A 14,122-nucleotide genomic window follows, 5' to 3' on the forward strand; every position below is an offset into this window, starting at 1 on the left:
GCATCTGTTCTGTGTGGCACAGATCGCTCGAGCTCCAGACGATTACGCTTGTCAGTCAAAGGCCTGGCATTTCAAACTGCGTGCAATTACAGGAGACTCCAACCAATCGCAATCCAGCCGAATCAGATTCATGTGGCTTTTGGGGAGCCGAATGTATACCTAATTAAAGAGCCTATGAAATCAAAACTGGACTATGAGTTCGGTACATGTGTGTCAACTACAAGCTACTTTTTCCTCCTAAACATGGTCAAACATGTTTTGTCGAAATCCTGAGTAGTGGATGGATTTTAAAGTGCTGCTCAAATTCAGGAGCTTGTTTTCACGCGGGACCCTGTGGACTATCTTGTATCCCTGTCTTTAAGCGTCTGCTACAGGAGTGTGAGCCTGCAGCTGTGTGTGTGTGTGTGTGTGTGTGTGTGTGTGTGGTGGACATTCATGAGATGTGGTTCACATTCAGCTGATCGATTCCCACGGATCGATAGGAATCTCTAGCGTGTTCCAGTCTGTGACACTGATCAGGTGAGGTGGGAGTGAAAGCAGATATTCAGCGTGAGATGTGCTTCGATTAACAAACCGAGCGCAAATCTGACCGAGTGACTTACTGCCAGTAAACTTAACAAAAAATATAGTGACATGTCACTATCTACACACACACACACACACACACATACATCTGCAATATATATATGTATATATATATTTTTTTACAGCATTTATTAATCTTTTGTAATGTTAGTAAATCATTACAACTGAATTACAACTGATAAAAATTTAATATAACTGTTAATTATTCATGTTAGTTTACTGTGCATTAAATAATGTCAATACATAGAGCTTTTCATCTGAAAAAATGTATTAATAAATTATGAAATTAATATTAACAATGTGTGTGTGTGTCTGTGTGTGTGTGTTTGCTGTTTTTGTAGTTTTAAGTAAATTTATATTTATATTTATATTTTCTGTTTTGACTGTAAGATAAAGATAATTTTGTTACGTCATGTTTTTATTCATTTTTATCTATTAATTTGAGTTGATTTAGTTTGAGTTATTTTTACTACTTCAAATTAAACTGAAAAAAAGAAATGCTCCCTTGCAACTCGCTAAACAAAATAAATGTAAGTTTTATTTTAAATAATTATTTAAGTTATTTTACATTTTAAACTTTTTTTAAACTTATATTTTTTATTTTAAATAAAATAAGTTTAAGCTTTTTTATTTTACTTTATTTCACCTTACTTGTTTCCAATTAATGTAATTTTTTTAGTTTAAGTGAACTATAATATCCCTCTTGTAAGTTCATGCTAACTAATGTAGTTAATTAAAAATGGAACCTTATTGTAAAGTGTTAAAAAAATACTTCTTAAGAACTTAATCTGTCTAAAAAATATATTTCACACATTAAAGCAGAAGCCTTCTGATTAGATTTTTTAAATTAACATTTAAGGATAAAGCCTTACCCTTCTTCTGTTGTGTTGAAAATCTGAGATCGGACTGACACCTAAATGCAATTTTTGTTAAGGCTGTGCGTCGGACTCACCTGACACAGGTGTCATCGGGGTGGGCGGCAGGCCGTTCATGTTGAGCGCCCCCACCTGGTGGATCTGTGTCGCTGGAAAGGCCACGCTGGGCGCTAAATAACCGCCGTGAGAAGCCGCCATGATCGCCGCCTGCTGCTGCATCAGCTAAACCCAGAAAACATGTGACATTATATTTAATACACATACCATAAAATAAAGTGTAATCCACATTACCATGGCATCTCGTTCACAAAAAGTAGCAGAGTTAGTTATATAACTTGACCCTGTCAGAGATGCTACATGTGTCTGTAGGTGTTCAAATAAGTTTGATCAGAGTACAATCCTAAAGTGAATTAATGAACACAAATGCACTGTAGCATAGCTAATTACTGTAATTATATCACAACCGTCTGCACAAACACAAGAGTTCAAAACAGATGTCATGTTCCTCGGAGTAAATAAGCCCTGAAATGACCTCATATTGCACAAATAGGTTTTATTCTGGCCAAATAAAATATATTTGAAACACACTGAAAATGTATGGTATTAACAGTTCAGTTGAAATAAGTTTTTTAACCAAACTGAATTTTTTCAAATGATTTCCATATTTTCCAAATGTCAAACTATATTGTAAAATAAAATCTCCTGGCTTCAGGGGCAAAATATATTAATATTTTATCAAAGTGCATTTTAGATATATGTGCAAATGTGGGTGAACTTGAACAGACTTTTTAATTTTCTACTTCTTTTAATTTCATGAGGTGTATTTTGAAAATATTTCTAGGGATATATACACACACACACACACACACACACACACATACAAAATAAAAAAAATTAACTAGGGATAAAAATCTAGGGATATCACAATATTATAATGATTGTAATTTTGCATGACACACACACACACACACACACACGCACACACACACATAGCCCATAAAAAAAAAATATATATATATATATATATATATATATATATACACACACTCCCACACACAAACACGATTAATACATTTAATTTATTAATTTATAAATAAAATATGAGGTAGATGATAGAGTGTGCCTTTGTGGAACTGATACAAATGGACTTTCTAGAAGACGGCTGTAACTACACACACACCAACTGACCACATCTTGACACGGACAGAGTGTGTAATCTATTCACACATCAATATAAACCACACTGATCTATAGGATAAACCATTAGCATGCATTCTTAATGACCGTGCTTTGTTTAGCCGTGATGCTGGAGGATGAGAAGCTCTGTCAACACCAGGATCCACATTCATAGTATGGGATTCTCTGAATTACAGTACCCTGGAGTACAATGCAAATCCAGTATATAGTGTTGTATGAATATTGCAATCATTTAGTAGTGGAGTGCATAACAGCATACCATAATATATCACTAGCATACTGTTGATTACTACAGAAAATCATTTCAAATTGACATATGTGTGTCTGCATTTTGCTTCAGCAAACCCTAAAATGTCAAATAAATGCAACTATTGTGCTGAATATGTTTCCAGCAGTTTAATTCTACACTTCTGCTAATCAAATTCACATGGCAAATGAACTCCCGTCCAGCCCTTAGACACAAAGACGAGCAGAAAGCCTCTGTGATAAACTCATTTACTGTGTGTGTGTGTGTGTATTTGTGTATGCATCTGCGATTTTATTGAATGCTAATGTGTGCTGAACTCCCCAGGTACTGGGAGGCAATCAGCGCTCCATCATGGGCCAATTACTTGTGTAGTGGCACTGTGAGAGGCTTCATATGCTCACATGGGGATAAGGAGGACGGCACGCGTGTTTATGTATGTTTGCAGGCACATGCTGACACGTGTTGGGAAAATGGAAGTGCTTGGTGCATGAAGAAATGAGATGACAATAATCACTTGTTTTGCTGCTCAGTCTAAGTGTAGCTGTAGTTTAAATGGTTGGGCAGCTTCAACGTGCAACAATATAAATGTGTCAACTGGTAGATATCCTGCTGAGGTGTTTATACGCAGCAGACAACACAGCATGCAGATTCGTTTTTTGTGAACTAATTTATTATGAATAAATAGATTTTTGGTACATGTGCATCAAAAGTGCATAAAAAAAAAGTAATGGAAAAAAATGCATATATATATTTTTGTTTTAAATGTAAGTTTTTGTTATAGAAGTTTGTTTTTGCTACAGGATGAAAAAAAGGATGAAAAAATATAATTGCAACTTTTTATCACACAATTCGTTTTTTTATTTTTTTTTTATTATTTTCTTAAAATTCAGAGTTTACAGCTAACAATTTGCCCTTTTTCTTGCAATTCTGACGGGAAAAATAAGAATTGTAAGACATCAACTGAAAATTGTGAGATATAAACACAGTTTTGGAAGAAAAATAAGAATGGCAAAGATACAAATTAAAAATATGGATTTATTTCAGAATTTATATCTTACAATTTTAAGTTTATAAATTCTGTTTTTTTTCTTACCACCACATAATTTTTTTTTATTTTTACTTTTTTTTTTATAAAAAGTTGTATTTGAAAGAAAACAGCCTGCATTAAGAGATAAAAGTCACAATTATCTTTTTTATTTAATTATATATTTTTATCCCATGGTGTAAAAAAGCTGCACCAAGGCTGCATTTTCATTTAATTCAATATCCAGTAAAATCATTAATATGGCCATACTTTACTTTTTAAAATAGCATTTTTCTATTTTAATATATTTTAAAATTTAATTTGAAATTTTGAATTTTCTGCATAATTATTCCAGTCTTCAGTGTCACACGATCCTTCTGAAAAAATGTGTTTCTAATATGCTAATTTGCTGCTCAATAAATATTTTTGATTGTTTTCAATGTTTAAACATTTGTGCTGCTTCATATTTTGTGGAAACTATAATAAATCTGTTTTCAGAATTCTTTGATGAATAGAAAGCTCAAAAGAACAGCATTTATTTTAATTCAATTATATGTAATACATTTCCAGCCAAAAACAATAATAAAATGATATATGCACAGTATCATAACCATGACAGAAAATTTACGCCCACTCGTAGCAGAGGCTCATCATTGCTGTTTTGTTTGTGTGCTCAAGTCGAACAAAGCACGCACAACTAGATATGAATCACGAAAATCACATTAAACAACAAGAACGCTGGGAACAAATCATAATTAGCATGACAAATACTCAAGTCAGGTTAATATCCTCTGAATTGTTTGCTTATGATTAGCAAAAGCTGATTTTCTGTGCAAGAGCCAGGCACTTGCTGTGTGCAATTGTACGGCGATCCACCAGGAGGCAGTGCAAACCACCAACCGCTCCTCAATCACAACACAACACAACACACCCACTCACTCATGCTGTTTTCAAACTACAGCATGTTTTAACATCAGTCTGGAGCTCTGTTCACAAAATGAACACCATCATTATTGTGCACAAACCCCTTTCATGGTCACTATAAAAGGCTTTGGATTGAAGCATGACACAGCAAAATTGCACCGCCATAACGTGGTTGAAATGAAGTGGATTTGTGCCATGTTCTTTGTTTATATTGAGAAGGTTTCTGAAATGCCCTTCATTGCTCGACTGCTCGTGCCTTGGTTCTTGAGCAGTGTAGCCTCAACATTACAGCCTCCAATCCTCTTTCTCTCTCACCTTTATTTGTGTCTTCTATTCCAGTGCCAGGCCTTTAAGACATCAAAGCTGAGCCAGAGAGAGTACAGTGTCAAATAATCCTTACTGGTGCATTGATCATCATTTCTAGTGCACAAATTGAGATGTTACACCTGCTGTGCTAATTTTTCAACTTTAAAAGGAATAAACCTGGAAAAAGGATATAGAGATGAGATTGTCAATCCATTCTGAGCATGAAAGAAAAACACTAAACAACCACAGGCTGATCTCTTCAGGGTTAACCTGCCATTTCTAGCACTGAGCAGATATCAAAGCTGTTAGTTAGTATTATCATTAACGAGCTGAACTGCAGCTTCAAACAGAAAAGTACTCAGCCGTTCTGTAGAGAAACTGCCAAGCTCCAAATTCCACCGACCCTAGTCATGTGGCAATACTTCATTCTGTTCAATTCTATATGAATTCTGCTGTATTCTATTCTGTTTGTCTGTTCTGTCGTGTCTCGTTAGATTCTACATAGCACCATTCAATTCTATATGATTCTATTTTTTTCACTGTATTCCATTCTATGTGGTTATTTTCTGTTCTATACTATCTCTTTGTTTTGTTAGATTCTTTATCGTTCTGTTCAATTCTATGTGGTTCTATTCTATTCTATTTCATTGTATTCAATTCAAAATGGCTCTTTTGTGTTTGGTTAGATTCTGTACAATATCATGTGGTTCTTTTCAGTTCTATTCTATTAAATTCTATTCCATGGTATTCAATTAAATATGGTTAGTTTCTGTTGTGTTTTGTTGGATTCTATATAGTTAGAAAAATGTTGTGACTCTATTCTATTCCATTCTATTCCCTTTCAATGTATTCAACTCTATATTGCTCTTTTGTTTTTGGTCAGATTCTATACAATTTCATGAGGCTCTATTCTATTCTATTCTATTCTATTCTATTCTATTCTATTCTATTCTATTCTATTCCATGTTATTCAATTATATATGGTTAGTTTCTGTTCTGTTTTGTCCAATGACTATTTTGTTAGATTGTTTATAGCTAGTTAGTACAGTTTTATGTGGCTCTATTCTATTGTACTCTACTGTATTCCATTCTATATGGTTCGTTTCTGTTCTACACTATCACTTTGTTTTGTTAGATTCTATATAGTTCTGTTCAATTCTATGTGGTTCTATTCTATTCTATTTCATTGTATTCAATTCTATATGGCTCTTTTGTGTTTGGTTAGATTCTGTACAATTTAATGTGGTTCTATTCAGTTATATTCTATTAAATTATATTCCACGGTATTCAATTATATATGGTTAGTTTATGTTCTGTTTTGCTGGATTCTATATGGTTAGAACATTTTTGTGACTCTATTCTATTCCATTCTATTCCCTTTCAATGTATTCAACTCTATATTGCTCTTTTGTGTTTGGTCAGATTCTATACAATTTCATGAGGCTCTATTCTATTCTATTCTATTCTATTCTATTCTATTCTATTCTATTCTATTCTATTCTATTCCATGTTATTCAATTATATATGGTTAGTTTCTGTTCTGTTTTGTCCAATGACTATTTTGTTAGATTGTTTATAGCTAGTTAGTACAGTTTTATGTGGCTCTATTCTATTGTACTCTACTGTATTCCATTCTATATGGTTCGTTTCTGTTCTATACTATCACTTTGTTTTGTTAGATTCTATATAGTTCTGTTCAATTCTATGTGGTTCTATTCTATTCTATTTCATTGTATTCAATTCTATATGGCTCTTTTGTGTTTGGTTAGATTCTGTACAATTTAATGTGGTTCTATTCAGTTATATTCTATTAAATTATATTCCACGGTATTCAATTATATATGGTTAGTTTATGTTCTGTTTTGCTGGATTCTATATGGTTAGAACATTTTTGTGACTCTATTCTATTCCATTCTATTCCCTTTCACTGTATTCAACTCTATATGGCTCTTTTGTGTTTGGTCAGATTCTGTACAATTTCATGTGGCTCTATTCTATTCTATTCTATTCTATTCTATTCTATTCTATTCTATTCTATTCTATTCCATGTTATTCAATTATATATGATTAGTTTCTGTTCTGTTTTGTCCAATGACTATTTTGTTGGATTCTTTATATTAAGTACAGTTTTATGTGGCTCTATTCTATTCTACTCTACTGTATTCCATTCTATATGGTTATTTTAACGTTCTATCCAATCACTTTGTTTTGTTAGTTCTATATGATTCTGTTAAAATATATGTGGTTCTATTCTATTCTATTTTATTTCACTGTATTCAATTCTTTATGGCTCTTATGTGTTTGGTTGCATTTTATTCAATTTCATGTGGTTCTATTCAATTATATTCTATTCAATTCTATTTCACGGTATTCAATTATATATGTTTTTTTTTCAATGTTTAGTCCAATGACTGTTTTGTTGGATTCTTTATGGTTAGTACAATTTTATGTGGTTCTATTCTATTCTATTTTATTTCACTGTATTCAATTCTTTATGGCTCTTATGTGTTTGGTTGGATTTTATTCAATTTCATGTGGTTCTATTCAATTATATTACATTCAATTCTATTACACAGTATTCAATTCTATATGGTTTTTTTTCAATGTTTTGTTGGATTCTATATGGTAAGTACAATTTTGTGGCTCTCTTCTATTCTGTTCTTTACTCTATGCCACTGTGTTCAATTCTATATGGTTATATATGGTTCTGTTCAGTCTTAAGACTGTTTTGTTGGATTCTTTATGGTTAGCACAATTTTATGTGGCTTTATTCTATTCTACTCTACTCTATTCCATTCTATAAGGTTATTTTTCTGTTCTGTTTTATCCTGTGGCTGTGTTTTGTTAGATTTTATACAGGTCAGTTCTATTCTGCTCTGTTCTATAATATTCTGTCCTCTTTTGAACACTCTGCTGAGTCAGAGTTGGCAATCTTTATGAAACCACAGCACACTTTTCAACCAACTCAACCCAAACCACTGACAAAAAGAACCACAATTCCAGAAATCTTCCTAAAAAACTCTCATGCTATTATGCAAATGCTGTTGGCAGGATGTATAATCCCAACACTTCCTGTGCGGGATAACAGAGCTGCCTGTGTGCTGCAGTATCACACTATGACCAAAATGAATAGTCTATTTCACTTAGTGTATGTGTAAATGAGTGTGTGAGAGAGTGTGTGTTCGTTCTGCCTGCTTTAGGGCAAGATTTCACTATTTAAGGCAATGTTTGAAGTGCTACTCATTCCTATTTAAATAATCCACATGCAATTTAAATCTGAGAGTCTGAACATGCAGAGAAACTGGGTTTGTGATCTGCAAGACACTTTGCATGGCATATATCTAGAAGGAACATACTGTAAGTATGCACATGTGAATGCTAGGTTTGTGTAGATAACTGATATAAGTAGAGGTTGTCAGTTTAAAATAACTTTCATTTGCTCAGAATGATCCTGTTACTCTCTATTCACTCTCCATTTGATGTAGTTGTTGACTGTTCTTCATGGGTTGCAGCTTATATAACTTTTCGTCTATGCTAGTTGCCAAAACAACATTTCTAATTTTATAATTTTATAAATAACTTACAAATAAAATAAATAACACTTTCTCACACAATATGATGAGCATTTAAATCTATTTTTCCAGATTGTAAATTAAATAATACATTTTTAATTTATATATATTTTTTATTAAATATATATCATTTGTATATATTTTTTTTCAAGATGCAGGACTATGTATATCCATGATCCTAAAATAACACTAAATTCCCATTACACTGCCCCTGAAAATGCAACGCAAACTCACACTATTAATTGCATAGCACTATAATGCATTACACTGTGCATTGCATTCTGGCACATTATGCAATGCAACAATGTGTGAAATCAAACTTTCACACATTGTGTTTCATGCACAAAATGTTTCATGCACTTAGTTATTTGTGTGCACATTTCAAGTTGTATGTGTGATTATACATGTGTGGTTGTATTTACTGTGTACGGGGACACAGAACAGGTGGATGATGGGATACCTGGGGGTTTTCCTTCTGTTGGTTCCATGTTTAGATGTCACAGAAGGAATTGCACACAGATAGCACAGTATAATAAGGGATAATAAGAGGCGAGCCGCTTGCATGGTGAGGAAGCACACACGGTTCTGGCGAAGCATCATATGGATTATAAAATCAAAGCTGTAGTTTGAAATGTCACACACACACACATATGCACACATTTTATCGCAGTGTAATTAAAAACTGAACGCCTGCAGGGTATATGCTATATATAGAGCACGGCGCTCGGTTTGACACGTGATACGGATCCTCATACTTCCCACTTCTGTGAGACTCTGTGAGCTGAAAAGTATTTAAAACAGCAGCTAACTTCCACACTATCAGATCACAGGCTTAATCTGTATCTAATGCTGTTATCATTTCAAGTAATACGCTTATGAATATGCACAGAAATCCATGTGCTTTGAATACATTATCCATTCCATAAATGAAGTGCGATTCATCTAAAGAAGATGAATTACTCAAAGACGCATTTGGTTTTTCTAAGCCCGCTGAGTGTGCTGAACTAGGCCAGGATGATGATACTAATAATAAAAATCATCTTGATATTTTTCAGCCTTTTGATAATATTTGATATATATCTCTATATTTATGTATTTACTCTGAAATGGCTTAAAAGGAACCATCATTTCACCCAAACAGCCGAGGATGCCAAGTCGATTTAAATGATTGATGCAAGAAGTATAAGAGCTAAAATCTAATTAAAATTAATCATATTTTTCACTAAACGGAAAACTGATAATCATTTTCATTTACGTGCACCTAAATTATCATATAAAGTACATTAAAACTATTTTTAAATGCTATGCACAGACTTCAGTAAACATTTTAATTGACTGACACAAACTGAATGAATCAGAGCTTTGAACCGACTGATTAATGCAAGAACACAGCAAAAATCGAATTCAAAATAATCGTTTTTCGCTAATAGGAAGAATGATATGTAATTATTTTCCTAAATAATCATACAAAGTAAATTTTAAGACTTTTTACATGTAACATGCATACTTTAGTGAAAATGTTTCAATGACTGATGCCAAAAGTTTATAGTTGCTTAATTCAAGAAATGAAATGCAAAAAACGAATTTAAAATATGTTTTTCATGATCTGACAAAAGAAAGAATAACATGTATTCATGTCATTTACATGCACCTAACATATTTTATAAAGTACATTTTAAAATGCTACATTCAAACTTCATTCAATATTTAATAATTTATTTAATTTTTAACTGATTCATAGAAATGGCCAACTAATTGGTGCAAGCTGCTTATTTTGTATACTTATATTCAAATGTACTCTGAATATTTAATATTTCACTCAGCTCTACTGCAAACACATCAACTCAAAACCACAGGTAACAAAAGTGTCCTTTATAATAAAAACCAAATACTCAAAATGCAAATAAACCATAAAAACCGCACGCTAGATCAATTCGATTCATGTTACTTAGTCCAATGGGATCAAGAGTTCAAATTGCACAGGAACTCTTGGGTTTTTCTGCAAGTGTTCATGGGTCGGGAATTGAAATTATGTTAATGCATTATTCAGCAGTGTAGTGAGCGCGAAAAGCGGCTTCAGATATGGACAGTGGTCATTAATCTGAGGCTATTACAGGAGACTGTGCAGCACAAAGGCACAGGATAAGTGTGTTTGATTCTTTAGGCCCTTTAGACACGTGCGATGCATGTTGTGTGTGCTCACCGCGTGTGTGTAAGTACTGTAGGTGCTGCTGTAGGTGCTGAACGGCAGGGCCACGGTGGGGTTGAAGATGCCAAACTGGCCGACCATCTGTTGCATGCGGCGTATGGTCCTCTCTTTATCAGTGTCAGCGAACTTTACCACCAAACTCGACGAAGCTCCCTGCGAGAGACACAAGGACAGTTGTACTGTTACACTGCAACATGCACACGTACATGAATGAAATTCATCATACTGTATTCTACGCTTCTGTAGCAAATGGTAGCAAATTTGAAATATTAATATAAACTACAGGCAATTAGAATAACAAAATAAAATTTGTCCCTTTTGAAATGTCAAAACATCAGTGCTCTTTTATTGTAATTGCATGCAAAAGAGAAGAAAGAAAATCATGTGGGTATTAATACAATTGTTTTTTGCAGTCTATAGCAACATCTCCATCTTTGTCACCTGTTATTTTACCAACCCCATCTTTTTTCTCTCTCTTGGTGCTAATAAAAAGTGCAGTGCAACATCTCACAATTGCAAACACGTGGACTCATTAAAAGATTCTTGATGATTTACTGCACCACTTGACCTTTCGTTTGCTCGGCCTCTCTGACCCGCTAAACCAGCACGAGATCGATCGGCCTAAAGGCCACAATATTCCCCTCATCTCCCAGAGGCTCTGAAGATCTGGACCTCTGGGGATTCCATCAAAAGCCTACACAGTACTTCAATACAGATTAAGGGTGAAAGTGAGCATCGTACTGAGGGACCCAGCACTTGAAGTGAGCACTCAGAAGTACTGTATGTGTGCATCCTACACAAAGACTTGTCACTGCCACTTTGGTCTAAATTAGCACTGATTTTGAAGTAGCAAAAAAAAAAAAAAAACATGTGCATCAAATCTAGTATTGTTATGTAAAAAGCAAGAATGCCAGAACAGCTTTGAGATCTGACACTGAACAACAATGTGACAAACAAGCTGTAAAGTGATGCTGAAATATATTAATGCATTAAAATTGGTATGGTGTAAAGCGTAGCTCTGTAGGACTCAAACGAACTGTAAGGCTGAGCTGTTAATGAGGACTTTGCTAACTCAACGCATGGCTCTGAATGTGTAATGAGGAACTATTAAAATGTCCCTGAAACTCAGTACAGCTGAATGCTTTCTCATTGGCTCTGTTCCAAAACCTATGTGAGCTGTCTACACAGTCAGCAGCCTTCACACGCAGCATGTAAACTAGCTTGGAATGCACTGCATTAGCAGCAAATGCACCAAACTAAATTGTTATGGGTTTGACAAGATTTTTTAATGTTTAAAGGCATCATTTAAGTGATCAAAGATATTATAATATTGTGAAATATTATTAAAATTTAAAATGACTGTTTTCTATGTGAATATATCATAAAATGAAATTAATTCCAGTGATGCGCAGCTGAATTTTCAGCATCATTCCTCCAGTCTTCAGTGTCACATGATCCTTCAGAAATCATTCTAATAGGTTCTGATTTGCTGCTCAATAAACATTTCTGATTATTATCAACTGTGAAAAAAGTTGTGCAATTTTTGTCTTTTTTCAGGATTCTTTTCTTCAGGATTCTTAGATTAATAGAAAGTTCAGAAGAACAACAATTATTTGAAATCAACACCTAACATTATAAATTAATTTCCTGTCATTTTTTATATATTTAATGCATCCTTGGTGGAAAAAAACTATGAATTTCTTTAAAAATAAATAATATAAACAAATATAAAAAATAAAAAAATAAAAATAAATATACAACTTTTGACCGTTAGTCTCTGTGATTAATTTTTAAATTTAACAATGCGTATAAAAAAAGAAGAAAATAATAATAGTGAATACTGAACCTAATGGTGCTTCTGCTCTGAGCAGTTTTTGATCAGAATCTCCTCATTGATTTCATTCTCTTTTTAAGTCAGATTGGACGCCAACCACCAGCTGTTATCTTACCCAGAAATTTGACAAAAGGTCTAAATCCATAATGAAGGTGCACCAGACAATGATATTACAAAGACATTCAATAGGTCAAAAATGAATGAGAAGCAGCTTTGTGAAAACAATTTACCGTAATGACAGACATTGCTTTCTAGACGGGATTAGATTTCTCAGAGCAAGTCATTTGATCTGTAATTTTGTGCAGGAAAATTACAGACTTGTTTGATTTTGGCAGAATTAAAGTCACAAAGCAAGTCTGTAAAACACACATTTACCTGACCTCCTCGGGGAGGTCTCATTCACCCAAAAATAAAAATTTGCATAGAATTTACTTACACCCTCAGGCCATCCAAAATGTAGATGTGTTTGTTTCTTCATCATACATTTGGAGAAATGTAGCATCATATCACTTGCTCATCACTGGATGCTCTGCAGTGAATGGGTGCCGTCAGAAAGAGAGCCCAAACGGCTGATAAAACATCACAATAATCCACACTACTCCGAGCCATCAGTTAACGTCTTGTAAATAAAACCAATCGATTTGGTTAATAATCCATAATAACGCTCCCCCCAGAGAAGAAGTCCATCCCCTGTTGTCCTCTCAAATCAAAATCCACCAAAATATTTGTTTAGAACTGTTTTTCTGCATGTAAACAGTGCTTGATCTCCTGATTCAGATGAGTTAGACTTTTTTCACTGGAGAAAGCAATTTTATGTATAAAGCAATCTTATTTCAGGTTTTGAATTTGTTTCTTGCAAGCACACAGATTTTGGCTTCACAAGATGTTAACTGACGGACTGGAGTGGTGTGGAATATTGTGATGTTTTTATCAGCTGTTTGGACTCTCGTTCTGACGGCACCCATTCACTCCAGAAGGTCCGCTGGTGAGCAACTGATGCAATGCTACATTTCTCCAAATCTGTTCTGATGAAGAAACAAATCTCGAATGGCCTAAGGATGGCTACATTTTCAGCAATTTTTCATTTTTGGTGAACTGTTCCTTTAAAATCTTGGCTGTGTTGGCCATTCAAACTCATTTCTCTTACTCATCCGTTCTGTCGTCGAGTATGTAAATGCTTTTAATTATCGGTATGCGAAGTGTGTGTGAGGGTGAGATACGGCCTTGAACGTTCATTTGAGGATAATTACTCTCAAGGTTGAGCTGAACTCCAAACACACATTTACAGTGGCTCATCAGAGGCATTTCTCCACCTGTCTTTCGTCTCGGTGACAGTTAGACGCTGTCTG

General features: G+C 34.0%; 1 protein-coding gene across 2 annotated transcripts in view; it reads right to left on the reverse strand.

Moving 5' to 3' along the window:
- LOC113045287 (CUGBP Elav-like family member 5) overlaps nucleotides 1-14,122 on the reverse strand; it is a 72,462-nt gene that overhangs the window by 13,810 nt on the left and 44,530 nt on the right. For both annotated transcript variants that reach the window (XM_026205557.1, XM_026205558.1), the window contains exons 4-5: nucleotides 10,934-11,092; nucleotides 1,538-1,682 (exon numbers count right to left, since the gene is read on the reverse strand). In XM_026205557.1, the coding sequence (XP_026061342.1) occupies nucleotides 1,538-1,682; nucleotides 10,934-11,092 (304 nt within the window). The remainder of the gene's footprint in view (nucleotides 1-1,537; nucleotides 1,683-10,933; nucleotides 11,093-14,122) is intronic.

Source organism: Carassius auratus, chromosome 27, assembly GCF_003368295.1.
Source record: "Carassius auratus strain Wakin chromosome 27, ASM336829v1, whole genome shotgun sequence".
Lineage (NCBI taxonomy): Eukaryota > Metazoa > Chordata > Actinopteri > Cypriniformes > Cyprinidae > Carassius > Carassius auratus.